The sequence below is a fragment of the Cotesia glomerata genome, linkage group LG4 (genome assembly GCF_020080835.1).
Source record: "Cotesia glomerata isolate CgM1 linkage group LG4, MPM_Cglom_v2.3, whole genome shotgun sequence".
Classification (NCBI taxonomy): domain Eukaryota; kingdom Metazoa; phylum Arthropoda; class Insecta; order Hymenoptera; family Braconidae; genus Cotesia; species Cotesia glomerata.
The window spans coordinates 1,963,965-1,990,951 of NC_058161.1; the positions used below are offsets into that span (position 1 = coordinate 1,963,965).

The 26,987-nt window shown below is 27.2% G+C and overlaps 1 protein-coding gene across 2 annotated transcripts in view; it reads left to right on the forward strand.

The window, feature by feature from the left end:
• Positions 1–5,151: 5,151 nt before the first annotated feature.
• The window catches only part of LOC123263089 (glutamate decarboxylase), a 33,866-nt gene continuing 12,030 nt past the window's right edge, over positions 5,152–26,987 (forward strand). Inside the window, exons 1-6 of one of the 2 annotated variants that reach the window (XM_044725625.1) lie at positions 5,152–5,397; positions 6,792–6,879; positions 8,094–8,184; positions 11,775–12,011; positions 25,253–25,569; positions 26,395–26,646. In XM_044725625.1, coding sequence (XP_044581560.1) covers positions 6,823–6,879; positions 8,094–8,184; positions 11,775–12,011; positions 25,253–25,569; positions 26,395–26,646 — 954 coding nt within the window. In that variant the 5' untranslated portion in view covers positions 5,152–5,397; positions 6,792–6,822. The remainder of the gene's footprint in view (positions 5,398–6,791; positions 6,880–8,093; positions 8,185–11,774; positions 12,012–25,252; positions 25,570–26,394; positions 26,647–26,987) is intronic. The other variant, XM_044725626.1, reaches the window with a different exon arrangement.

Below are 26,987 nucleotides of genomic sequence, written 5' to 3' on the forward strand. Positions count from 1 at the left end.
TATCATCAGTAGACAAAATACAAAGTCATTTTTTTATTATTGACATTTTTTAAGAAATAAGCTCATCGTGATGTTACACTCATTAAAACCTTTCATTTAAGTACGCACACGATTTTTTTCATATATTTCATATTTATGATATTTCTCATATTTGTGAAATATATAAAATATATAAAAAATTCGTGTGGGTACTCAAATGAAAGCTCTTGATGAGTGTAACTCCAGGATGAGCTTATATCGTTAAAAATATCATCAGTAGAAAAAATACATCATTTCAATAAAAAAATGTTTTTTACTGTCATTCAATTATAATAATAATTTTGCCTTAAATTTTTTTAATATTTTTTGTATTATACAAAAAAAAAAGCTTACACGGATAAAAATATTAAAACTGCTGACATTAACTTTAAAAAAAAATTTAAATGATATTCTGTCAACATGAAATAAAGAGGGATAAATAAAAAAAGTAATGTACCCACGATAACCAAAAGTGAGGCGTGTTTATACGGTATCCTATTGTTATTTACTCGGTAGGAGTTGGAGGTAGGTGTATGAGAAGCATGAAATAAAAGCAGAAAAAAGGTAAGGCATAAACATGCCAGGAATGAGAAACGGAACAAACTGGAGTACGCGGAGTTTAAATACATCGGGGAGACGACGTGTAACGAGCGTAGGGGTGATATTCACGTGAGCGAGTTTGAAATTCAATTGTACGTTTATGTTTCTACCTAGTGCTTCAACTTCAACTTCAACTTCAACTTCAACTTCTAGCTGCTTGCTTACGGAAAAAAAACAACCCTGGAAATGGAAATAAAAACCGGAGGGCTGCGCGAGCATATCATCGCCTTGAACGAGGAGGACCGAGCTGAATAATGACCGGAGAGAAAGAGAGGAGAAGAGGGAAAGGGCCTGAGGAATGATAAACTTTTTTCGAGAGGGTGAGGACAAAATGGACGGCGGCCAATGGGATGCCGGGGCAAAATGGCCGACGGAATTTAATCAATACCGAGTTGAGTATGCGATGCGGCCTCCGGAGTTTAGTGAGGGCTGAGGTCGAGGTTTATGAATCCACGCCAGGAACGTAACTAGTTGCTGCTATTTCCTCGCTTACAGACTAAATATTTTCCTTTTCTCTTTATCACTTTCCGGGGAAGGACGTCCGAACCGTCGCCTTCGTCTTAGTTACTGCAAACGTCACTTTTAAATCCCAGCTCCGGTTTGTCATTTTTTTTTATCATCTCTTCAAGCTGGATTTATTTCCAGATTACTAATAGTCATTTTTTTATGTAATTTTTTAATTATGACTTACCAAAAATTTTATTTAGCAAATAAAAAATACTAAATTGAGTTTTAAGATAACTATGTGACTGCTAAAAATTGCTAACTATAAATAAATAAAATTTTGCTTAATTAAATAATGACTTTTGTTAAATTGCACTGTACTTTCTTAAATATTGATGTTTTTAAAGATATAAGCTCATCCTGATGGTACACTCATCAAGACCTTTCATTTGAGTACCTACATGCATTTTTGATATATTTTTCATATATTCATATATATAATATATATTTTTAAAATATAAGCTTATTTCGAGATTATACTCATCAAGAGCTTTCATTTTAGTACCCACATGCATTTTTGATATATTTTTCATATATACATATATAAGATATATAAATATATGAAAAATTGATGTGGGTACTCAAATGAAAGGTCTTGATGAGTGTATTGTCGGGGTGAGCTTATATCTTTAAAAATCTCAATAGTTCACAAGATACAAGGTCAATTCTTAATTATGTTAAATTGTACCGTACTTTTATAACTATCGACGTTTTTGAAAATATAAGCTCATCCCGATGTTACACTCATCAAGAGCTTTCATTTGAGTACCCACATGCATTTTTGATATATTTTTCATATATACATATATATAGAATATATTTTAAAGATATAAGCTCATCTTGATGTTACACTCATCAAGAGCTTTCATTTGAGTACCCACATACATTTTTGATATATTTTTCATATATACATATTTATATAATATATAAATATATGAAAAATTGATGTGGATACTCAAATGAAAGGTCTTGATGAGTGCATTGTCGGGGTGAGCTTATATCTTTAAAAATGTCTATAGTTCACAAGATACAAGGTCAATTCTTAATTATGCATCTAGAGCTTGAAAATTTATCAATTAGATTATTTTTTTTTTTTTTTAACTTAAAAGTTCTTTTTAAACAGTCAATTCAAAAAAATTAATAATCTTTTGAACACATTGTTTGATTTTAATTAATTTGATTGCATTCGATGCAATTTTTTGAGCACAAAAAATTTATATAAGGTTTCTAAAAATCGATTGGTTAAATTATTTGAAAGTTATCTTGAAAAAACTTTATAAAAAATTTTCTATTTTTTCTTTTTAATTGGCTTAAAAATTTTGAATAGTTTTCAATTATTAATTTAAAATTTACTTAAATATTTATTTAATATCTTTGGAACAGCTTAAAAAAATTGAAACTAAGAAATTATTAAGTGTTTTAATTTAAAAAATAAATTTAATATTAAAAAATTACCAAAAATAAAAAATTCAAAATTTTAAAATATTTAAACAATTAAATAAAATTTTCTTTTAATAAAAAAAATCTAAAAACAAGCTTGAAATCCTTTTTTTTTTTAATAAAATAACCGAGATATTAAAGAAATATTTTTTCTTATTGGATTTCAATTTCCATAATCGGTTAAATAGCGATTTTTAAGCTTGAATAATTTTTATTTTATTCCAGTACGCCCGATGATTTAAAATCAAACTCCTTTATGAATTTTAAGAGTTAAAATATGTTTAAAAAAATTAATTTTTCAATTTTCAAGATTTAAATTTAATTTTTCACGTTCTAAATTAGAAATTTAAAAAAGATTGAGGTTTTTTTCAACAAAGTTCTAGATAAAACATCCGAAGTTTTACAATTTTAATGAGATAGTCGTGTCAAACTTCACATAAAAAAATTATTCGTTCACCCACTTTGGAGGTCGACCTTTAAAAATGGATCGAAGAGATACACCCACGGAAATAGGTGATTAAATCTGAATATCAATAGTCATCTCGGGAGAGTTTAAGTATCGAATTTTTTTTTTTGAAGCTCGAATAATTTTTAAAATAAAGTCGAGCGCTAAAAATGAATACAAAAATTTTAGCCTTGACATTTCTATCAATAGCTCTCGGTATCTTGGCCGGAAATTCCGATAATTAAAAAATGTCTGCTTTTTACAAGGAAGTTTATTAAAAATAATGTATAATAATAAAAAAAAGGATACTGAAATACGTCACATGCAGAGATTTCGTTGATTTATTTTGTTTAGCAGAACTGATAGAAAACCGATAATCGGGTAAAAAAGCTCACAAAAAATCAACTATTAAAAATGAAATTTTATATATACGTATTATATGTAGCTTACGCGACTCGGAGTTTAAAAAGCGCGAGTATAAAAAATTATATATATATCGATAAAAATAAAAAATAAATTAATTTGAAACTTAATATTAAAGTGTTTAAAATAAATTTTTTATGACAATTTTTGAATGAAAATTTGAAAACAGCTTGATTAATTAATTAAAAAAGAAAAAAAAACTTTTAAGTTCAACTTTAACCTTAGATAACTTTTGAAAGAGTAGATTTATCAAAAAAATTACAATGACCTATTTGTAGAGCGTTCAATTATTTACAAAAAATATTCTGAACTCTTGCAAGTATGTCGAGCCGTTAATCAGTTAAAAAGCTTAAAAAATTGTTTAATTATTAGTATCTCAAAAAATGAACTCTCTGACAATGAGACGATTTATCGACCATGCGCCACCTGTTGGAATTTTTTAATACTATTTAAAAAAATTATATATGGCCAATTCTCATATCAGGCTTTATAAAAAAATATATATGGACATTTTAGGGGATATATAGCCATATTAAAAATATTTTGACGCTTAATTTTTACAGAATTTGACCTTGTATCTCGTGAACTATTGAAATTTTTAAAAATATAAGTTCACCCTGGCATTACACTCATCGAGACCTTTCATTTGAGTACCCACATAAATTTTTCATATATTTCATATATTTTTATATATTATATATATGTATATAAGAAAAATATATCGAAAATGCATGTGGGTACTCAAATGAAAGCTCTTGATGAGTGTAACATCGGGATGAGCTTATATTTTTAAAAACATCAATAATTAAGAAAGTGCAGTGCAATTTAATATAATTGAGAAATGACCTTATATATTGTGAAATATTGGCATTTTTAATAATATAAGCTCACACCGACATTACACTCATCAAGACCTTTCATTTGAGTACCCACATCAATTTTTCATATATTTATATATTATATATATGTATATATGAAAAATATATCAAAAATGCATGTGGGTACTCAAATGAAAGCTCTTGACGAGTGTAACGTCAAGATGAGCTCATATCTTTAAAATATATATTATATATATGTATATATGAGAAATATATCAAAAATGCATGTGGGTACTCAAATGAAAGCTCTTGATGAGTATAACACCGGGATAAGCTTATATCTTTAAAAACGTCAATATTTAAGAAAGTACAGTGGAATTTAACAAAAGTCATTATTTAATAAACCAAAATTTTATTTATTTATAGTTCACTGCAAGGTTGCTAGTATAATTTAAAAAATAAAAAGAATGTATGAAAATGGCTACAAAAGATAAATTTATGAAAAAATTTTATTAAAAAATCTCTTAATATTTAATTGAAGCAGAATAATATTATTCTGTGATGTAATAAAGCATGTAAATGTCAGTGAAGGAAAATAGTGATGATAATCGTGGGTTTTAAGCATTCGGTTACCCAAATTCGCGAGGTGTAGTACAGCAGGGGCGACCACATCCTCGTTCGCATTGGAACTAAGATAAATATCTGAAGAAACGAAGCAAAGAGCGAGAGATGAATAAGATAAAGGAGAAATAGGGTCTCGAGTTATGTATCAACCCCCCGAAGCGAGCTGCGATTGGCCGCTAGAGAACACGCCCTTAATTCGCCCACGTGGTCTCCCACCCCCGGGAGCCCGAGGCTCCGCCCTGGAGAGCCACCCCCGCAGATCCACTCCAGGACGGGAAACGGAAACTGGGTCAACGCGAGTGTGTCCCGGCCGATACGAGTCAACCCGAGACTAGAGACTCGAGATCGCCGAGCTTGAGTCGCTGCTCGCAGTCCCGTGGAAAACACCCCCAAAGCCCGTCCGTCGTCACCCACGCAGTATTTGGCTCTCGCTCCACTCGCTTACTACCTTTTAAACGTTCATTATTTTTAACTCACGTTCGCTAAGGACTTCCATCGTCGTTAACGACTACAACTTCGTTTTTGGTAAGTTTTTTTATAATTATTAGTAGATATTTGCTTTGTAGTTTTTGTGTTATTTTGATTTTTTATTTTTTTTTGTAGAAGTAGAAATTTTTTTTGCGTGGAAATTTGTTCGAGGTTATCACTAGAAGGATTAATTTATTTTTTTTAAGTGAAATTTTCTGTAAATTTTATTGAGAAAAAAATTTTTTTTGTCTGGACAAGAATTTATTAGTTTAGAAATTTTATTTATTTAATTTTATTCACAAAATATTAAAAGAATTATTTTAATTAATTAGAAAAATTTTTTTGACCAAGCTATGAAAAATACATTCAAATTATTTCATTTATTTATTTATAGAAAAATTTTTTAGTAAATTAAATACATTGTATAATTATTTTAAAAATAAAATTTACATTTTTTTATCGCTAATTTCGCGAATTAAAAATATTTTTTAACTAAATTAGATAAGAACTCATGATCTTATTTCAATTTTAATTAAAGTTAAATTTTATTTGTAAATAATTTTATAACTTTTATTTGTGAAAATAAATTTTTTAAGTAAAAATCTTGAATGAAAAATAAAGAAGTAATTTTTTTTTATATTTTAGGATGACTTTTTATAAATAATAATTAATAATTTGAGATTATATCATTTTTTTTATTTGAAATATATTTTTTTCTCAATGTAAAAAAGAGTATAGATTAAAATTTTTATTTTAATTATGTTAGAAGAGTTATTAGAGACTTTTATAATTTTTTTAATTGCTTACTGATAATAATTTTACTAAAAAATGAGTAAAATAAAGTGTTACAAAACTTTGCTAAATTTTAATGAAATTATTTTAATAAAAAACTATTTAAATATTTTTATTAATTAAAATTGTAAAATTAACAAAATTTAATTGAACAAATTTACTAATTTTTTTTTTTAATCAAGTAATTAATAAATATACAATATAATTATGATTATTAATTACAATAAATCAATAAGCAATTGAAAAACCAAGCCGACACCTTCTCAATAAAATTTCTCCAATAGATAATTTTATTTCCAAGTAGAAAAATCATTACATGGTCAGACAAACACAGACGATAGACTTGTACTACTTGTTAGATGAAGATCTTTAATAATTACCGCAATTAATTAGATAATTAGATAAAAATTCTTCAAGATACATATTAGTTAATTGCGATAATTTTTGTGATAATTCACAAGTATCACGAAAATATTTCACAAGCCATTATCATGTTCATAGAAGAAGATTAAATAAAAAATAAAATGAATATAAAAGCAGTGAAATTTATTGAGGAAAATCAAACGCTGTCCATGTTTCTTTGACCGTGCACCTCTTGCTGCTCAGTTTGAGGACAACCGAGAATAACTGAAGCACATTGTTATTGTTGATTGTTGTAGGGAGCCAAAGCAGGGGCACTACGACAGAGACATGGACAATGTGCAAATGATCGGCACTAAAATTACTGCCATCAAGGATTACTTATATGTAAGAATATCGTCATCACTTTTATCGTTATCATTTTCATTATCATTATCATTATTATTGTTAATATTATTATTATTATTATTATTATTATTATTTTAGTTATTATTGTTAATTTTATTATTATACTGTAAAAAATTGGGAGTGAATTTAAAAAAATAATAAACTTTAAGGAATACTTCTGGAATTTTTTTTCAGAATTTTTGAGTTTAAAATTATTCAAAAGAATTTTATTAAAAATATATATTTTTGTCATAAACTTGCGAAATAATTTTTTTGTAAGGATATTTGTCAAAAATATTCATTAAAAAAAAATATTTTTACCAAGAAATATATTAAAGTTTTTTCAGCGAAGTGATTTTAGAGTAAATTTTAATTTTAATCCGAAAAACATCCGAATTTTTAGACAAAAAAATTTTAATTAGCTGAAAAAAATTTCAAATGCAAAATTACTAACAAATTGCTTCGAACAATTTATTTCAAGTTTAATTTTATAAATATTGATTACATTTTTTTTAAATTTGACTTTAGAACATTGAAGAAAATTTTTTATAAATATTATTTTGTTTCAAAGTCTTGTTGATAAATTCTGAGGTGAAAAGTTACAAATAATAAATTATCATTATTAAATAAAATTAATTACTCAAATTAAATTTTATATGGCAATTTTTAGAATTTCTAAACAAAGAATTAATTAAAAAATTCTATTTGTAGAAATTGAATAAAATATTGATGCAATTTTTTTTAAGTATTTAAAATTTTTTATGTCAAGCTAAGAAAAATTTTCCATTAATTTCAAAATCTCTAATTACACAATTGTAATTTTCAAACAAATAACCATTTTTTATTTTTATTAGAATGGCAAAAGATATTATTTAAGAATTTTTAATTTTTAATTTAAAATAAAATGAATAATTATAATTTATTAAACTCTTTTTTTTTTCAGAATAACAGTTTAATTTATTCTAATTATAAATTCTATAAAAAAATTCATTAATTTTATATTTAAAAATTGCATTTAATAAATTCTTTTTTTTTAAATTAATTAAAAAAAATTTTTATTAATTGATTTTTAATGTTTAATAATTGAATCAAAAATATAAAAAATTTATTTTTTACACTCCGCAAATTTTTTACAGCGTATTAATATTTTTATTATTAAAAAAACTTATCAAAAATTAATTGCAAATTGAAAACAATTTTTTTTTTAATTACAGAACTTCGCGCGAACGCATTCACCAACTAGACTAATGGGTTCCGAGAACGCATACGCGCTGAGCAAGGAGTCAGCGAATCTGAAGTACTCCGGTGAGTAAAAGCCCAAAAAAAAAAATTTTAATTAAAAACCCAGCAGGTGTTTTTTTGTTTCCCAAAATTTTGATCTCGAGCACAATATTGTGATTTAACACCAGAGAAATGAATCCGGACTTAGGATGTCACAGGGGTGCATAATAATGGAGGATTTCGGGTTGGCTCGAGGCACGTCGCGTGAGTACTCGACGAGTGGCTCAGGACAGATTACACGCCGCAGGGGACTTTGTAACGCTGAAGTTAGAGGAAGAAGGGTTTACTACACATCTCCGGGCCCTGCTATTCCAGCAGGGAATACACTCGCGTTATTTGCTTTTTCACAAGTGTCAGCCCACTGATAACGGCCCGTCGGCGGCCGACGTCCCACAAACACTCCGCTATTTGCTATTCAAATTACCGGAATCAATCTTTAGGTTCATATTTAATAAATTGTCCTGGCATATGTTTTATGATTCAAATTAGGAAGATGTTTTATTTTATTTGGAGCTTAAATTTGGAAGTTTAAAGTAATTGTTTGGGAAAATTAATTGGTGAAGATCTGCTGTGTAAAAATGAAATTAGGGTCGGGCACAGCTGGCGCTTACAAGACTACCGATTTATCAAATCGACTTAAATGGATGTTTATTATTTTGGTACAGCATGAATCTAGATGTTAAATTTGGTATTATAGAAAATTTATTTAGATGGTTTTAAAATAAAATTTTAGAAATTATTTTGAATATTAAAATTTTTTTAAATTAAAACATAAAAAAAAATATTTAGTCAGTACTGATTAGGTTTTTAAATTTAATAGAACAATTTTAAATATTAATTTTACAAATTTTTATAGATGCTTACTGACTTAATTTTTTAAGTAAAAAATTTTATAAAGGCTTTATTAAAATTAGAACAGTCATAAAAATTTTTTTAAAAATTAACTAGCAACTTTGCAGTCACTACGTGATTGCCGTGACTTGTGAACTATAAATAAATAAAATTTTGCATTATTAAATAATAACTTTTTTTAAATTTCACTTTACTTTCTTAATTATTGACGTTTTTAAAGATATAAGCTCATCTTGATGTTACACTCATCAGGAGCTTTCATTTGAGTACCCACATGCAATTTTGATATATTTTTCATAAATAAATATATATAATATATATTTTAAAGATATAAGCTCATCCTGATGTTACACTTATCAAAAGCTTTCATTTGAGTACCCACATGCATTTTTGATATATTTTTCATATATACATATATATGATATATATAAATATATGAAAAATTGATGTGGGTATTCAAATGAAAGGTCTCGATGAGTGTAATGTCAAGGTGAGCTTATATCTTTAAAAATGTCAATAGTTCACAAGATACAAGGTCATTTCTTAATTATTTTTGTTAAATTGCACTGTACTTTCTTAATTATTCGTGTTTTCAAAAATATAAGCTCATCTTGATGTTACACTTATCAAAAGCTTTCATTTGAGTACCCACATGCATTTTGATATATTTTTCATGTATACATATATATAATAAAATATAAATACATGAAAAATTGATGTGAGTACTCAAATGAAAGGTCTCGATGAGTGTAACATCGGGATGAGCTTCTATCTTTAAAAATTTTAACAGTTCACAAGATACAAGGTCATTTCTTAATGATGTATTTTGAGATAAAGCATTTTCTAATGCAGCCTAAATACTTATTAATAGTTTAATAATTTTATAAAAATTAATTTTAATAATTTTTTTATTTAATTCAATTATTAAAAAAAAAATTTTCTTATTCTCTTAATAATATAAATTAAATAAATTTTAAAGCTCTAAATGTTTATAATAATAATTTTTGTCTTGAATTAAAAAATTAAAACGGATAAAAAAATTTTTTTGATTTTAATCTTGAAAAAAATTCAACTGATCAATTTTAAAGACAATAATATTTCACAAATTTTGTATTTCTGGTTATTGATTTAAATAAATTACTTAGAAAAAAAAAAAAAATAATTAATTTAAAAGAAGAAAAAAAAGTTAAGAGTTTATTTGACTATAAGAAGTTTATGGATGGTAAAGATAATTCACCGCTTGGATTCCCCGTAGGATTGAATAGCGAAAAAAAGTACGAGAATCCCTAGACAACGCGGTCGCTGCGTGGTTGCTTATCCGTGGGATCGCGGTAATGGAAAGGAAAGTCGATGTCGGAGGGGCTGCCAGTGAGCTCGGTATACTCCGGATACTTCTTGGGTACTTTATAGTTGGGCTGTTAAAAAGAGACAACTTAATCTACGAAGGATTTACCGAATCTGGATCAAGACCGCCGTGCAGGTCCTCCGCTATTTTGTCTTCATCTCGGCCTTATCTGGGCACTCAATCATCTTATTTTCCCGGATCCAGCTATCTAATCGACATTGATAGACAACATCTTCATCTGTTCATGGCAACTGATGGTGTCGCCCCACCAAACAAGTGAGAGTGTGTCAATTTAGGTCTATACTTTCAATTGTTTGATGAGGTGAAATCATTCTAATTATTTCTCTACTGGAATTAAGTATACAATTATTAATTATAATAATAAGCTCCTACTTCAAGATCACAAAAAATAATTATTGAAAATTTATGGTAACATGGTAACAATTATTATTGTTATTTAATCATCTATTTATTAATTTAATAATTTTTTTATCAATTAAAATTCATTTTTTGAGTTGAATTGAAATTTTTAACAAAAATTAGCTTTGAAAAAATTTTATATTTAATTATAAATTAAATTCTTAACTAATTTTTGCTAAAATAAATTTTTTTCAAATGAATATTTGAAAAAATTTTACATTAAAGTAGAGAAAAAATAATTTTTTTTTGTCAAAAATGTATTAAAAATCAATTTTAAATAATGTTTTGTCCAATTTTTGAAGAAAAAAAAATTCTAAATTGATATTTATTGAAATTTTGGATAAAAATCTGTAAAAAAAAAAATTTTTAAATGAATTTTTAGTAAAATATATCATAAAAATTGAATAAAACATTTTTTTTATCTCAAATTTTATTAAAAATAAATTTTAATGAATATTTTTTGTTAAAAAAAAATCTAAATTAATATTTAATAAAATTTTGAGTGAAACTGAATTTTTTAAAATTAAATTTTTGATTAAAAATCAGTTTTAAAAAATAATTTGTTGAATTTTTTATTAAAAAAAAAAATTCTAAATTAATATTCATCAAAATTTTGGATAAAAATCTGTAAAAAAATTTTTTTCAGATTAATTTTTCATGAAAAAAAAATTTCTAAATGAATTTTTAATAAAATCAAACATAAAAAATTGAGCAAAACATTTTATTTTATCTAAAATTTTTTTTAAAATCAATTTTAATGAATATTTTTTCCAATTTTTTATTAAGGAAAAATTCTAAATTGATATTTAATAAATTTTAGCAGTGAAAATAATTTTAATGACCAAATTTTGAACATAAGTTCATTTTATAAAATTCCTACTGTTAATTTTTGGTAAAAAAAAAAAATTATGAATAAATATTTGATGTAATTATAATAATTTAAAATTCTAATTGAACTAAAATTGTCCTTAAAAAAAAAATAATTATAATATTCCAGACATAATTCCTATCAATGCTGAAGGATATCCAGCCACGAAGGAATTCCTCTCGAAGGTCGTCGACATTCTGCTAGACTACGTGAAGACGCAAAATGATCGCAATTCGAAGGTCCTGGAATTCCATCATCCAGCTGACCTGATGCGAATTCTGGACCTCGAGATACCAGACAACGGGCTTACGCTCCAGCAGCTTTTGATTGATTGCTCGACTACTCTCAAGTACCAGGTCAAAACCGGTGAGTTTATTCAGAATAATAATAAATAATAAATAATAAATTAGGTTAAAGTAATAATAATAATAATAATAATAATAATAATAATAATAATAATTGCTAATGCATGGAAGGAATAATTGCTGCTGGAGCAAAAATAATTCCAGTAAAAATAAACTGAGATGTTGGAAGGGTAAGCAAACGATAAGCCGCATAATTTCATATTCAATTTAGCATACGCCCGCACTGAATTCGCCGGAGATAAGGTACGCCGCTGGAGATAGCTGGGCTAGTTTCCACCCTTCTCCCTCCAGCTTTGCTTTGCCTCCTCTTACCCCTTACAGAACAGAACCCCAAGCTGTGTACACACACGTTATGTGTTATGGCTGTGATAAATAGTCCGCAGAGGATTAGAGGAGTCAAAAAATAATAAAGGATCTAGATTCTTGTACATGTTCTACGACGACACTTTTTTATACTGATAAATTTGATACTGATAAATTTAATTTCAATCTTTTATTTAAGCACAAATTGAAATACTTAAAGGATATACTAGTCTAAAAATTTTTGAAATCAAAATTTTCTTTTCTAAAAATTTAGACATTAAAAAAATGTAAAAAATTTTTTGTAGTTTCAATTATTTAAAAAATTATAGTTATTGTAGTAAAATTTTTCAGATGATTTTTTGAAAATTTATAAATAAAGTCAAAATTTATATTTTTAATTTTTTTTAATAATTTCAAAAGTAAAAAACAGTTTATTAAAACAGCAAAAAATATTTAAAGGTTTTTTTTTATCAAGTTTTATAAAACGTCTTAAATTTGCGCCTCCAGATTAAAATATTTCTTCAAAAACTTTTTTTTTCAACAAAATTATTTGAATTTTATTTTAATAAATAAATTTTTCATAAAAAAAAAAAATTTAATTCGACTCAAGAAAAAATTATTTTAAAGAAATTTATCTTGAATAAAAATTTTTAAACCAACAAAAATTTTATTTAAGTCAATAATTATTTTTTTTATCTATGTTTTTTACACAGTAAATTTTGCGTCATTGCGTCAAAAAATTTTTTGTTAAAAATTTTTATGTTAAATATTTAACACTTTTTTGTGTTAATTTAACAGAATAAATGTTAAATTTACACACAAAAGTGTTGAATATCTAACTCAAAAATTTTTAACACTGTTTTTTGACGCAATGACGCAAAATTTTATTACTGTGTAATAACTTTCAATAAATTAAATGATAAATTTATCAGAACAAGGCTAATAATTGCAATAATTTTGGCGGATAAAGAAAGCCGTAAGTCAACCACAAGTCCCTTTCCCGGCAGGATGTATCGAGTCTCCGTCGATTCGATTACCAGCTTGAATGGATGCTAATGTACAATAGCGTGCGGGGAAAACATTCTGCGAGTGAGAATAAGATTCGGTATTTGGTACTGTATCATGCAAGTACAGTGAGGAGACAGCGAGATGACAGCAATGCATCTGTATGTGTATTATATATATGTTTATTTATGTGTGCATGTCTGCGAATTGAAAGAGACCCTCGCGGGTTCACAACAAAAACTCGTTATTAGATTATGTACCCCGAGAATTTGGACGCAACCCCCTTCGGTTGTACTTCTATTCACGGGTATCGATCTCGAGATAGAATCCCGAGCGAGGGAAGAACCATTTCGTGGGGAGTCGAGGATGAAATTATTTCAGGAGGTTTTGATATCTGTTATGCGCCCACGAACCCACCGATGACCGGAGATTGCGGCGGGACAATGAGGCTACAGGGGAGTGATAAAAATATGATTGACAGTTTATCTTTGAACTCTGCTTTTGGGGGAGATAGTGTTTGGTTTTTAGTTGTTGGAAGTGTTTTTTGGTGATTATAATAAAGTTTTGACTTTTAAAATATTAATTTGGATTTTTAAAATATTTTACTGAAAATTTGAGCGTCAAATTTTGTATTTTTTTGGAAAAATATAATTTTTTAATTCAAAAAGTCAATAAAGAATTTTTTTAAAGATTTTTGAGTTAAAATTTTAAAAAACAAATTTAATAATTAAAAATTAACAAGGAATTTAAACTAATTCTTGTTTCTAAATTTGGAAAAGAATTTTGTTTGAATTTTAAGTAAAAATAACATTTTTTTAAATAAAAAATTAACTAAAATTATTTAAATGTTAGAAAAAAAATTTTTTAATGATATTAAAGTCAAATTTTGGACAAAAAAAATGAATAAAATAATTATACTAATTTTTGTTTTTAAATTTGAGAGTTTAATTGAATTTTATTAATACACAAAAATTAAATTTTTTAAGTAAAAAATTAACTAAAATTATTAAAAGTATTTAAATGTTATAAAAAAAATTTTTTTGATCATTTTTAAGTTAAAATTTTTTTTAAAAAATTGAATTATTAAAATTTAAAGAGTACTTAAAATAAATTTTTGTTTTCAAATTTGGAAGAAATTTTAATATAAAATACAATTTTTGAAAAAAGAGGGAAGAAATTTAATAAAAAAAGTAATAGTAAAATTAATGAAAAAATTTGTAAAGAACAGAAAGTAAAAATCATTCGGACAAATTAAAAAAAAAAAAAAAAAAAAGAATGAAAAACCGCTTTAGGACACTCGTGAAACTAAAATGATGGGGGACAGCCAATTGAATAGGATCGGTGTAATTAAGAGCCATTTCTACACGATTTTGTAACCCCAGTAACCGAGAGATCCGAAAAGCAGCTCACAGCTAGAGTAGAGGGTGAGATAGGTGGAACAGTAAATAGGGGCTGCAGAATATAGGGTAGTTAAAGTCGGTACATGTACTCCACCTCGTCTTTTTCTATTCAATTCTATTCTCTTCCATCGAATTCTGTTTCCAAGCCTTTGAATGGCTGCATAGCGACGCGGATCATCCGAGACGAATGGCATTTCTCGGAATTTAAATTGCCAGGATAGAAGTTTCGCGTGCACTTGTTTCTGGAATCCTCCGAAATTTTGACGTGTCACGGCTGCGATTATTCCCCAGGGACCCTCGAATTCCAGAGACGAGTAATTTTTTCAGCAGCGAGCCACCCCAAGAATTTTGCGTATTTAAGAACTTTTACTGGGTTTCTCCTTTTATTATTTTTACCCCTGCCGAAATATTCATCAGTCTTTTCTTTGTTCTTTAAGAATTTTTTCATACCAAAATATATTTTTTTCTTATTAAAAAATTCTTTTTAAAAGTAGAAAAATTTTCATTGACTAAAAAATTAATCCTAGAAAAATTGCTTAAAATTTATCAAATCTAATGATCTATTAAGGAGATCCTCGCGAAGTAGTCAAATTTTTAAAGCTTCCTGAAAATTTGTAAATTCAATCTACGTAGCATAATAATTAATAAAAAAATTAAAAAACAGTAGGTTTCCGGGATATTTAATCAAATAATTAGGTTTTAAAATTGTAATTTTTACATGTAGGTAAATGGAGATTCCATCAGCTGTGTATTTGGTTAAGAATTTAATGCAATTAACGATTTAAAAAAATTTTATTTTCATTGAATTTGATTGAAAAAATAATAAGCTTTCGATTAAAACAATAAAAAAGTGGCTTTCCGAACGTATTACGGAGATATTTTATATTTTTTATGAAAAATCACTCGGAACTTGCGTTCTTCAAAGTCTTGTATTTGACTTGGCAACGCCGCTTACGCAATTACTCGGCGCATAAGTAACCGCGGTTTTTTAAATGCTAGAAGATCTTAGTAATTTTAGTTAGACAGTAAACATAAATAAATTTGATGGTTAGGGAACTCTTTTTGTGTTGTCAAATGTATACCTGCAATTCAGAGTGCTATATTTTTTATTAGTCAATTAAATGTTAATAATTAAGGTAAAAGCCCCAATTATTGACGCTATAAGAGACAAAGTTATGATTTGATTTTTTTTAAGCAATCAAATATAAATATCGTTGAATTTTGTTTGTGGTAATGTCTTAAGTAATGTTTTAACTAATCAATTTCTTTTTTTAAAATGATAATGAGTGATATTTACTAATTAATTTTAAATAATTAAATAGATAATCTGGATACACCAATTATTGACGGGTTAAAAAACTGATTGATCTAAATATTGACGTACCGTAACCCCAATTATTGACGCCCCTACTGCGCATGCGTCGAATCATTTGGTTATATTTTTATTTATCAAAACTTGATATAAAGTAATCAATATTATTAAAGTTAATTAATAATAATTTCTATGAATGATTAATTATTATTAAAAATATAACAATTTATTCAATAACTTATTTAACACCAAAACACGCCGAGTTATTTGACAGTTAAAAGCCTTGTATATAATCGCGTAACGTATTTTATACTTAAAAAAAAAAGGCGTCATAGCGCTGTTGACTGGCTGTCAATATGGGATTCACCATAAAAATTATGAACTAGTTATTGACTCCCATTATTTAAATATTATAAAGCATACAATTAATTTCGATTATTCAATTTTATAAATATTTCATGTACTGTTAATTAAAAAAAAAATAGGTCATATAATTACATGAAAAAATTAATTTAAACTCGGCAGTTAAAAAAAATGTTTTTCTAACCAAAGTTGTTAAGAAAATAGACGCTCGTAAGCTGATTTGATGAACTGGTGCTAACTTTATTTTTTTTTAATAATTAATATTTAATATTTTGAACTGAAAGTGATTTTTTTTCAATTTTTTAATTAATTAGAATTTAATAAAAATTTATTTGATCGTTATTCTTATTACAGATAATTTAATATATTTAAAAATAATTTAGGGTGTCAATATTTAGACCCCCGTCAATAATTGGGGCTTTTACCTTATTTAATGAGTAAATTTATCGGAAATTTCTCCAAAAATGTTATTAATTAATTTAAAAATTAATTTTAAGATGCATAACAAAAGTATTTCTACGTATCATTTCTTTATAGACATTATTTACACTAGGAGGGTACTTGGATCTCCTTAAATTCACGGACATCCCCAAAAATTTTCCAAGCACAAACAAAATAATTAATAAATAATAAGAATAATAAGCCAATTGGCTTTTGAAATTTGTGTGAAATAAATTCCTCTTTAGTTGATATGATTGATAACCAAGTATTAACATTAAGCCCGAGTTACACACTTCTCTTGATACTAAATCCAGAGTCCCCTAATTTATCACCGGGTGCGGGGTCTGCTTGCGACAGGTCTCCCCAAGTCCTCTACTGGCTCTGTTTACTACTGGAGTTTACGCCGTTATTTCTTATGCCTTATGTTTTATTTTATTTCCATCTCCATTTATGCTTTTAATTCCGCCTCGACACACTAACTTCCCTCAAATTAGCCCTTATAAATAATCGCTTTAATTTACCAATACTTTTTTTTTCGACAAAACTTTTCACTATTGTAAGAAAAATTTATTTAAATTTCAACAAAAACAAATCAATTAACAAAAAAAATTTTTTATTAACTTTTTTTTGTGTTTAAAAATTTTTTTATTAATTTTTCTTGTTTAAAAATAAATTCTTTATTAGATAATTAATAAAAAAAAATAAACAATTTATTTGAAAAATAAATAAACAATTGTTGATGTGCAAGTGTTGGATTTGAGAGCCTCTGCAAACAATCTAGTCGCGCAGCGACGCGTATGACGCGCAAAATGCGGGCTCTTCGGATCATCGACCCTCAACCAACTAACCACCCTCTCTTTGCATCCACCCCCGTCAGTAAAGTATATATACGAATGTTTCTGTGGAGTGTATCGAATGGCAAGACAGAAGGCGAAGTAAAAAATTGCAGACGGTATGATCTGAGATAGATACAAGAGACAAACCCTCGGATAAATTCTCAGACTGGGTCTAGCGACGCCGGACGTGTGCTTCGAGTCACAAACCACTGTAATTGCGGATATAACTGTACACGACAAACGTCTCAACGTGGAAATAGTACTCGTGCTTGCAGAAAGATTTTAGATACCTAATACGCTCTTTTGACCAGGCTATTTCCGACATTTATTGATGTATTTGTTCTTGATTAAATTCCCAGCTTTCTTGGCTGGAAATAAATCTTTGGGATTGTTTTTTAGAGCTGTTAATTTTTTTTTTTTGGTTTTATTTAATGGCAAATGGATCTTTTTTATGGTCTACAGAGTACTTAAAGCTTTATTGAAAATATTTACAAGCTTTTTTTACATTGAAAAAAAATTTTTTTTAAAGAAATTTTTAATTAAATTTTTTTCTTTAGAAAAAATTAAATCAGAAATTTACAAAAAATATTTTTCTTAATTTAATTGATCTGGAAAAATTTTAGAAAACATTAAATAAATGAAAAATTTAATTTTTTTCAAAGAAAATCAATCAGAAATTTTTTAATTTAATTTAAAGTTGATGATATTTTTAATTAAATTAATAATATTCTTAACCATATAAGCTCATCCGGGAATTGCACTTATCGAGACCTTTCATTTGAATACCCACACGAATTTTTTATATATATTATATATTTCACAAATATGAGAAATATCATATATATCAAATATATGAAAAATTGATGTGGGTACTCAAATGAAAGGTATCGATGAGCGTAATATCAATATGAGCTTATGTCTTAAAAAATGTCAATAATTAAGAAATGATGTTGTATTTTGTCTACTAATGATATTTTTAACGATATAAGCTCACCCCGACATTACACTCATCAAGACCTTTCATTTGAGTACCCACATCAATTTTTCATATATTTATATATATATTATATATATGTATATATGAAAAATATATCAAAAATGCATGTGGGTACTCTAATGAAAGCTCTTGATGAGTGTAACATCGGGATGAGCTTATATCTTAAAAATATATATTATATATATGTATATATGAAAAATATATGAAAATGCATGTGGGTACTCAAATGAAAGCTCTTGATGAGTGTAACATCAGGATGAGCTTACATTTTTAAAAACGTCAATAGTTAAGAAATTACAGTGCATTTTAACAAAAGTCATTATTTAAAGAAGCAAAATTTATGATAATTGTAGTCGCTAATAGCCTAGATATTGGTGCGACTTTTAACAAATAAATAAATAAAATAAATTGATAGTTGGAATATTTTTTTAGTGAAAAAAAAAAGTTGCTTTGCACATAAAAATGAATAATTCGCTGTTTTATGGGCAAAATTGAATTGTTCTTTAAAATAACTTACACTAAGTCGTAAAATAGAACAATTAAATACCTAGGACAGCTGCAGTGACCGTTTTATTGTACTTTAAAGATTGGGTTGTTCAATAAAACCTTGGAACAACACCGAGCAATAAAGTACAAATGCAATGAAAACATCTGCAGGGACGCCAATAAATTTAAAACTTAATTAAATTTTTTTTAAATAAAAAACTCGAACTTTTTCACTGAAAAAAAAGTATCGAGAGCTTAAATATTTAATTTAATTAAATTCTTAACAAAATATCCACTAGAATAATGAAAGTATTTAATTACTTAAATTTGGGAGGAAATTTTGATAATTTAGAATTATTGGAGCGTTAAATAAAGATAAAGTGATTTTTACCAAGCAGTAAAAATTTGAAAAATCATTTAGGGTCAGATAAATGGAGAAATTTGTCCCCACTCGAAATGTAAAGAGAGAATTAACATTACTAATGTAGCAATAAATAGACAAACCCGATTATATTGATCTGGGTAATCTAAAGATCATCTGAAATCACTTGGTTCAGTGAGTGAGCAGTTGGATCTCCACTCGGGCAAATCCCACATCACATTCGGAGCAATATCTACCAAGGGGAAACTACTGCGTAACACGGGAACCCCATATGAGGCTAAAGACTCCTACTAGCGTCACACGTCAATCAGCCCAGTAATTCCGAGAGATTAAAACGCTTTGTACTTATACGAACATTCAACATTGAACATTTCCTCTCTTCTTTAACTCCATCTCCATCTGTGTTGCTATTTTTTTTAATACGCTTGGAATAGTCTGGTTATTTTTTACTTGCAATATTTATTTTGTTTTAGATAAATAAATAACAATAATATTTGTAATTATTATTTTTTTTTTTAATTTTAATTTTAATTATTATTATTATTATTATTATCATCATTATTATTATTATTTTTGCTATTATTAAATTGAACTATTTATACATTTATTGAAACCATTAAAAATTATAAAAGAATAAAATTGAATTTATTTTTCGGAAAAAAAATAATAAAACTTTGCTGAAAATGATAAAAAATTAAAAATTATAATTATAATAAAAAAAAAATAATTAATTAGGTTTATTAAAAAATTATTTATTCAATCTTAATCTAGTTATGTAAAAAACAAATTTTAGATTTTTATAAAAATAAAAAACTTAAGTTTAATATTTACAATATTTAGTAACAAACAACAATTTCTTACATCTATTTTTATAACAATTATTTTTACAAATTATTATGACTGTCTAAAAATATAAAAACTAAACATAATTTAATTGACTATTACATAAACATAAAAAATTAAAAATTTACATAAGTTTCACTTAAAAAATTAAATTTAATGACGACAAAAAATATTTAAAAATGTTAAGTACAGTACAGGAGTTATTAAAAAAAAATTTCTTATATCTATTTTTGTAACAATTGTTCTTAGAAATTATTATTAAACTATCAAAAAATATAAAAACTAAACATAATTTAATTAACTATTACATAATTCATGAATAATAAATAAAAAAAAATGAAAAATTTACAAAAGCTTAACTTAAAAACATAAATTTGGTTGATTACAAAAAATATTAAAAAATTAAAAATACAGTACAAAAATATCGATGAGTACAATTAATAATTATTTCCTACGCTTAAATTGCCGGAAACGTTTCAAAATTCTTTCTTGGACTCTTATTGATTTCTTTCTCTTGACTTGGTCGCTAGATCTACTGCTAGCTTGGCCGCTGGATCTACTGCTAGCTTGGCTGTTGGATCTACTGCTAGCTTTGCTGCTATATCCACTGCTAGCTTGGCTGCTAGGTGAGCTGCTAGTTTGGATAGACATCGTTGGTTTTTTCTTCATCGATGTCAAAACAGAATCCACTTGTACCAAGTCTACTGTCACCTTGATGCACCTTGGATCCAAAGGTATTAATTCTTCAGGTTCAGGTTCATCTTCATCATCAGTGTCGGATTCGCTCAAATCGAGATGTACTTTAATATCTCGCTTGATAATAATCTTAACTGATTTATTGGTGTCATCAGTAACGACATTGCAGTAATAGCTGCTGTCCAATAATTTTTTAAAGTTTTCTTCAGTATTGCAATGAGAAGTACTTTCAACTACTTCCTCATCGCTGCTACTATCGCTGTCACTATCGCTACTACTGCTATCACTATCATTGTCGCTACTACTGCTATCACTATCATTATCGCTGCTACTGCTATCACTATCATTATCGCTGCTACTGCTATCACTATCATTATCGCTGCTACTGCCATCACTATAATTGTCATTTTTGAATATATAACAGTCGGGTAGATATTGTTTGACAGCATTAATCAAGACTTCATTTCCCAGAACTTTTTTCTTCAACTCTCCATCACTGAGAATATCCTTGTAGTTGTTTTTAATCAACATTTGAATAAAAACGTGAACTCTTTTGATAGTAAAAGATGAAAACTCCCAAAAATCAATTTCACCATCAACTATTGCATTGGGTTGCAATTTGTCAGTGAGTTTGGCTACTCTAATAACTTTATCGTCAGACAGCCTCATCACGTCCAAAGCAAGCATCATCCTTAATTTTTCAGACATTTTGATAGTGTTTGGTCAAATAAATAATTTCAAAAGATTGCACTCAAATAAATCACTTTACACCAAAATAATTAGGAGAAAATTGGAAATTATATTGAGCTTCAAGAATGTGGATCTTCCGCAGAGTTATCGATCAATATCAAAAATACGATATGAACGATAGAACTATAAGCAAAATTTTCAACAAGTAGACGTTTGAAATAACTTTTACTGCTATATGTCTGAACAGATCGAAGTATGTCCTAAGACTGATTTTGAAAAGTATTTAAGTAGTGCCAAAAACCTCATTAGTATAGCAAAATTAGGCTATAGTTGAAAAATAGTAAGTATATACCTTTTGTTTCATACAACTCACAAGTCCGTACTCGAAAATTTAACCTTTGAAACCCAGGTAAGGTCATATCGAATATGAACGTATTATTCAGGTATGATTTAGCAATTAGACTATATTCAATTGATAGGGTAATTACTGAATGTACTAATGATCTTATAAACCGATAGCTTTTGATGACAATAGAATGTTCATTGAATAGATTTTAGATTATGTTACAATAAGTATACAATTTGACCATGAAAAAGGATGAATATTTTCAATGAATATTTTAAAATCCCATGAAAGAAGTTCCTGTAATTTTTCTAGTTAGAAGCGCCTACAAATATTTTTTTTTTTTGTTGAAAATTCTTTTGGAATAGTTTAAAATAAATAGAGAATTTTAGTTTAAGAAATCACGGGATTTTTGTAAGGCGAATGCAGAGCACAACCTCATCCGCTTTGCTTATGAGGCGCGCAATTATTGGCTCAACGAAAAAACGGAAAAATTAGATTATCGCTGGGTTAATAAATAACAATTGTGCACTGCAAAAGAAAAGTTTCATTTCTTACAAAATACAAAGTTTGATTCCGCAAGTATTATTTTTACAGTAAAAATAATTGTGAGTGTAAGTGCAATACTTGTATACTCAGTAATACCAATTCTAATTCTGGGAAATACCCAATGCTAATATAGCATAGCAAAAATAATGGTGGCGCCATCATTAAAATTTATTTATTGTTCTTTTGTAATAATTTACCGTACAAATAATGAAAGTCATTCTGTATGAGGTCTAATAGTCATTAAAGATTCTGTCCAGTTTCCTGAAATAGGCTTACAGTAATTATCAAGATTAGTATAGGCGCCTTCAGAAAAATTAAAAGAAACGACAACAAAACGATAAATTATTAAAATTTTAAATAGTGTAGCCATAAATAAATTTCAATGTTAGATTTAATATTTTAAAATTCTATGAAAATAGTTCCTGTAAATTTTCTAGTTATATCTTCGAGTCAAATCGCTTGCAAATAATTTTTTCTTTAAAATTTTTCTGAAATAGTTTAAAATTATTGACTCAAAAAACAAAAAAATTAGATTATAGCCGGATGAATTTATAAAAATTGTACATTCTAAAAAAAAATTCCATTCCTGACAGAATACAAAGTTTGCAAAAAATAATAGTGGCGCCATCATTAAAATTTATTTATTTTTCTTTTGTAATAATTTACCATACAAATAATGAAAGTCATTCTGTATAAAATATAATAGTCATTAAAGGTTCTGTCCTGGTTAAGACTTAGAGTAATTACTAGAATTGGTTTAAGCGCCTTCAGATAAATTGAAAGAAACAACAACAATACAATAAATTTTCAATAATCTTGCCACAAATAAATTTCGATATTAGGTTTAATATTTTAAGTAATACTTATACACTGAGAAAGAAAAAATACTTTTATGAAAAAAATTTTGCTTTTATATACATATATATTATTAAAAATTTTAAAGAATATATAATTTTGAATCAAGAATTCGTTTACGGAAAGAAACTTTCTTTAAAAATCACCCTTAAATTCACTGTAATCGTGGGACATAATGCGCCCCTTCTATTTATTACGTTTTAAATAAAATTTACAAAAAAATTCATTGATTTTATGGTAAACTCAATAAAATTTACCGAAAAACTAATAAAATTTGTTGGAAAAAAGTTAAAAATTTACGGAAAAAAAAAATCGAAAAATTACATTATAAATAGTAATAGTTGTCCCGTCATATTCAAAACTAGAAAAATTACAGTTCAAAATAACATTTTTTTGAATTCAAACTTTGAATGTTAATTAAAGTTTTTTCATGCCTACTGGTCAAGTGACTAGTGAACCTTATTCAAGCTAAGCGATGGACATTCCATCTGCACTATTGGTCGAGAGACATTCTCTCTTTGCATTAGTTCTATGAAGTCCATCGAACTTGAATACTAGTAAAGCTAGAAGTTTTGTGGTATCTGTTCGAGTTGTAAAGATGTTAAACAAATGAAAGAAAATGAAAGAAACTAAATGAGAGCAAAGATAAACTTTGAAAAAATAACTCGAACAGATACCACAAAACTGCCAGCTTTACTAGTATTCAAGTTCGATGGACCCCATAGAACTAATGCAAAGAGAGAATGTCTCTCGACCAATAGTGCAGATGGAATGTCCATCGCTTGGCTTGAATAAGGTTCACTAGTCACTTGACCAGTAGGCATAAAAAAACTTTAATTTATATATACATAATGGGTCATGAAGAAAAAAATAATTGTTAATTTGAATGTTAATTTTCAGAGCATTCGATGTAATATTTATATTTTACACTGTAATTCTTACAAAATCTGTAATAATTACAATTATATAATGTAATTTTTCTTTTTTTACTCTTTCCGTGTTGGATAGATGAAAATAATTTTTAATTAATTTGAGTAAAGCTATTTTTTTGTTTACTCATAATGTAATAACAAATCTCCGATGTTTTTTTCTCAAAAAATTGTCTCGAGAATAAAAAAACTTTCTTTTTCAATTTTCTTAGCAGAAAGTTAAAAATAGAATATATTTTTCATACTAAAAAAAAATAATTTTGATTTGATACTTTAATATATTATTAAAAGTGAAATATATAAAAAATATAGTGACATAAGCCTTCCGAGTGTTGATACGAGCTGAAAGAAGGGTGAGAGCCATCAAACAAAAGCATTAAGTTTGATCCAGCGCAATGTTCAGCCAAGCAGATGACAACATACTCGGAGTGGAAGCTTAAAGCTGCTCCATCTTTTTCCTCCATGTTTCCCATCATCATCAGCAGCAGCAGCAGCAGCAGCAAGTGCTAAAACTAGACTTTTAAAGCTCCCCGTTGTACCTACCCTGTCATGCTTTATATACACATATACATATATACACATGTACTCTCTACTCTATGTCACAAGTCACTTGCAAAGACGATGTCACGATCTAAATTATTCCCGCGTGGAATGATTAATTGTCATGTTAATTAATCTTCCCACGAATCACGTCCGACGGCTAGCTGATTAATCTTTCGGTCTTTTTTATTGACGATAAATAATAAATTTAATTTAATAATAATTATTTAATCACTTAAAAATTGTGATTTTTTTTGTAATTTATCTATTAGGACACCCGCATTTCTTCAACCAATTGTCATGCGGCTTGGACGTGGTGTCGATGGCGGGCGAGTGGCTCACGGCGACTGCAAACACCAACATGTTTACCTACGAGATCGCTCCGGTGTTCATTCTGATGGAGCATGTGGTCCTGCAGAAAATGCGCGAGCTAATCGGGTGGAATACCGGGGATTCTATTCTCGCTCCCGGAGGGTCAATTAGTAATTTGTACGCATTTTTGGCTGCTAGACACAAAATGTTCCCCCAGTACAAGGAACGCGGACTGGCTGCTGTTGGCGGTCAGCTTGTTATGTTCACTTCCGATCAGGTATTGTTTAATTAATAAAAAAAAATATTATTACCATTAGTCACCAAAATATTAAACGAAAAAAATTAATTTAATTAATTATAGTCAATATTTATAAATTTTTATTTGCAAGGATATGCTGTGAATATTATCGAAATGACAAGTTGATCTTTAAAACGATGAATTATTTTTAGTTTTGGATATTGACGTCTCTATAATCGGAATAAAAATTCTATTCAACCGAATAAATATCTAATTAGTCAATCAACAATACAATTATCACTTTATTTAATAAATAAAATTTATAATATTTAAAATAAGCTTTTTTAATTATTTATCATTTTTATTTTATTTAATATTAAATAAAATATTATTGAATAAATAAATAATAAATAAATCCCTGAATTTTCAATTTTATTTTCCATAAATGAAAATCGACAATAGTTTATAATTTATAAAATTACTTTCTAAGCCAAAAAAAAGATTACAATTGAACAATTGAGGATATATTACATCCTAAAATTTTTTTTAAAACCCCCTACATCTTTTTTTACAAATTTTATCTATATTTTTTTAGTATTTTTTTCTCTTAGGCAATTAAAAATCCTCATTTATTTGTATAGATGGCATTAGTCTTAATTTCACAGTAAAAAATACAATTTATCTCTAAAAAATAAAATAAATTTATTTTTTACCAAAAACGTACATATTATATTTATGATCGTGAATATTATTGACATGGATATTTATCATCTGTCACCAAAAATTAAAAAAAATTCAATAAATCATAAGTAATAAATTCAGAAACTGATTTTTTTTTATTGAATAATAATTTGTCCAAATTAGTGCCACTACTCAGTAAAATCATGCGCGTCGGTATGCGGTTTGGGGACTGACAACTGCGTGATGGTGCCCAGCGACGAGCGTGGTCGCATAATACCATCAAAGCTGGAAGAATTAATCCTGGAACGCAAAGCACGAGGTCACATTCCGTTTTTTGTGAATGCCACTGCTGGTACAACCGTGATCGGGGCGTTCGACCCCATTGCTCAGATTGCTGATATTTGTGAAAAATACAAGCTATGGCTCCATGTTGACGTGAGTTATTTTTTTCAATAAATTCCAGCTGATTTTTATTTATAAATTTCACTTTAGGAAAATTAAATTAAAGCAATAAATAAAATTTAGAAAAATTGTTTTCGTAAATTTTAAAACTTTTGATATAGATTAAAATTTATAAATTATGCAAGCAAATCCAATGCGGGATTTTCGGCGCAAATGCCAAGTGTCTAAGCAGTCTTACCTTTAATAATAAATGCGAAATCTCGCAAATAGGTTTAACTGCTATCGACAAATTGTCAGGAAATAAAATAAACCCGCTATTCAGTTCAAGTGATTAATCTTCAATTAGAAGTGAATGATTAACTGAAATTGGGAGT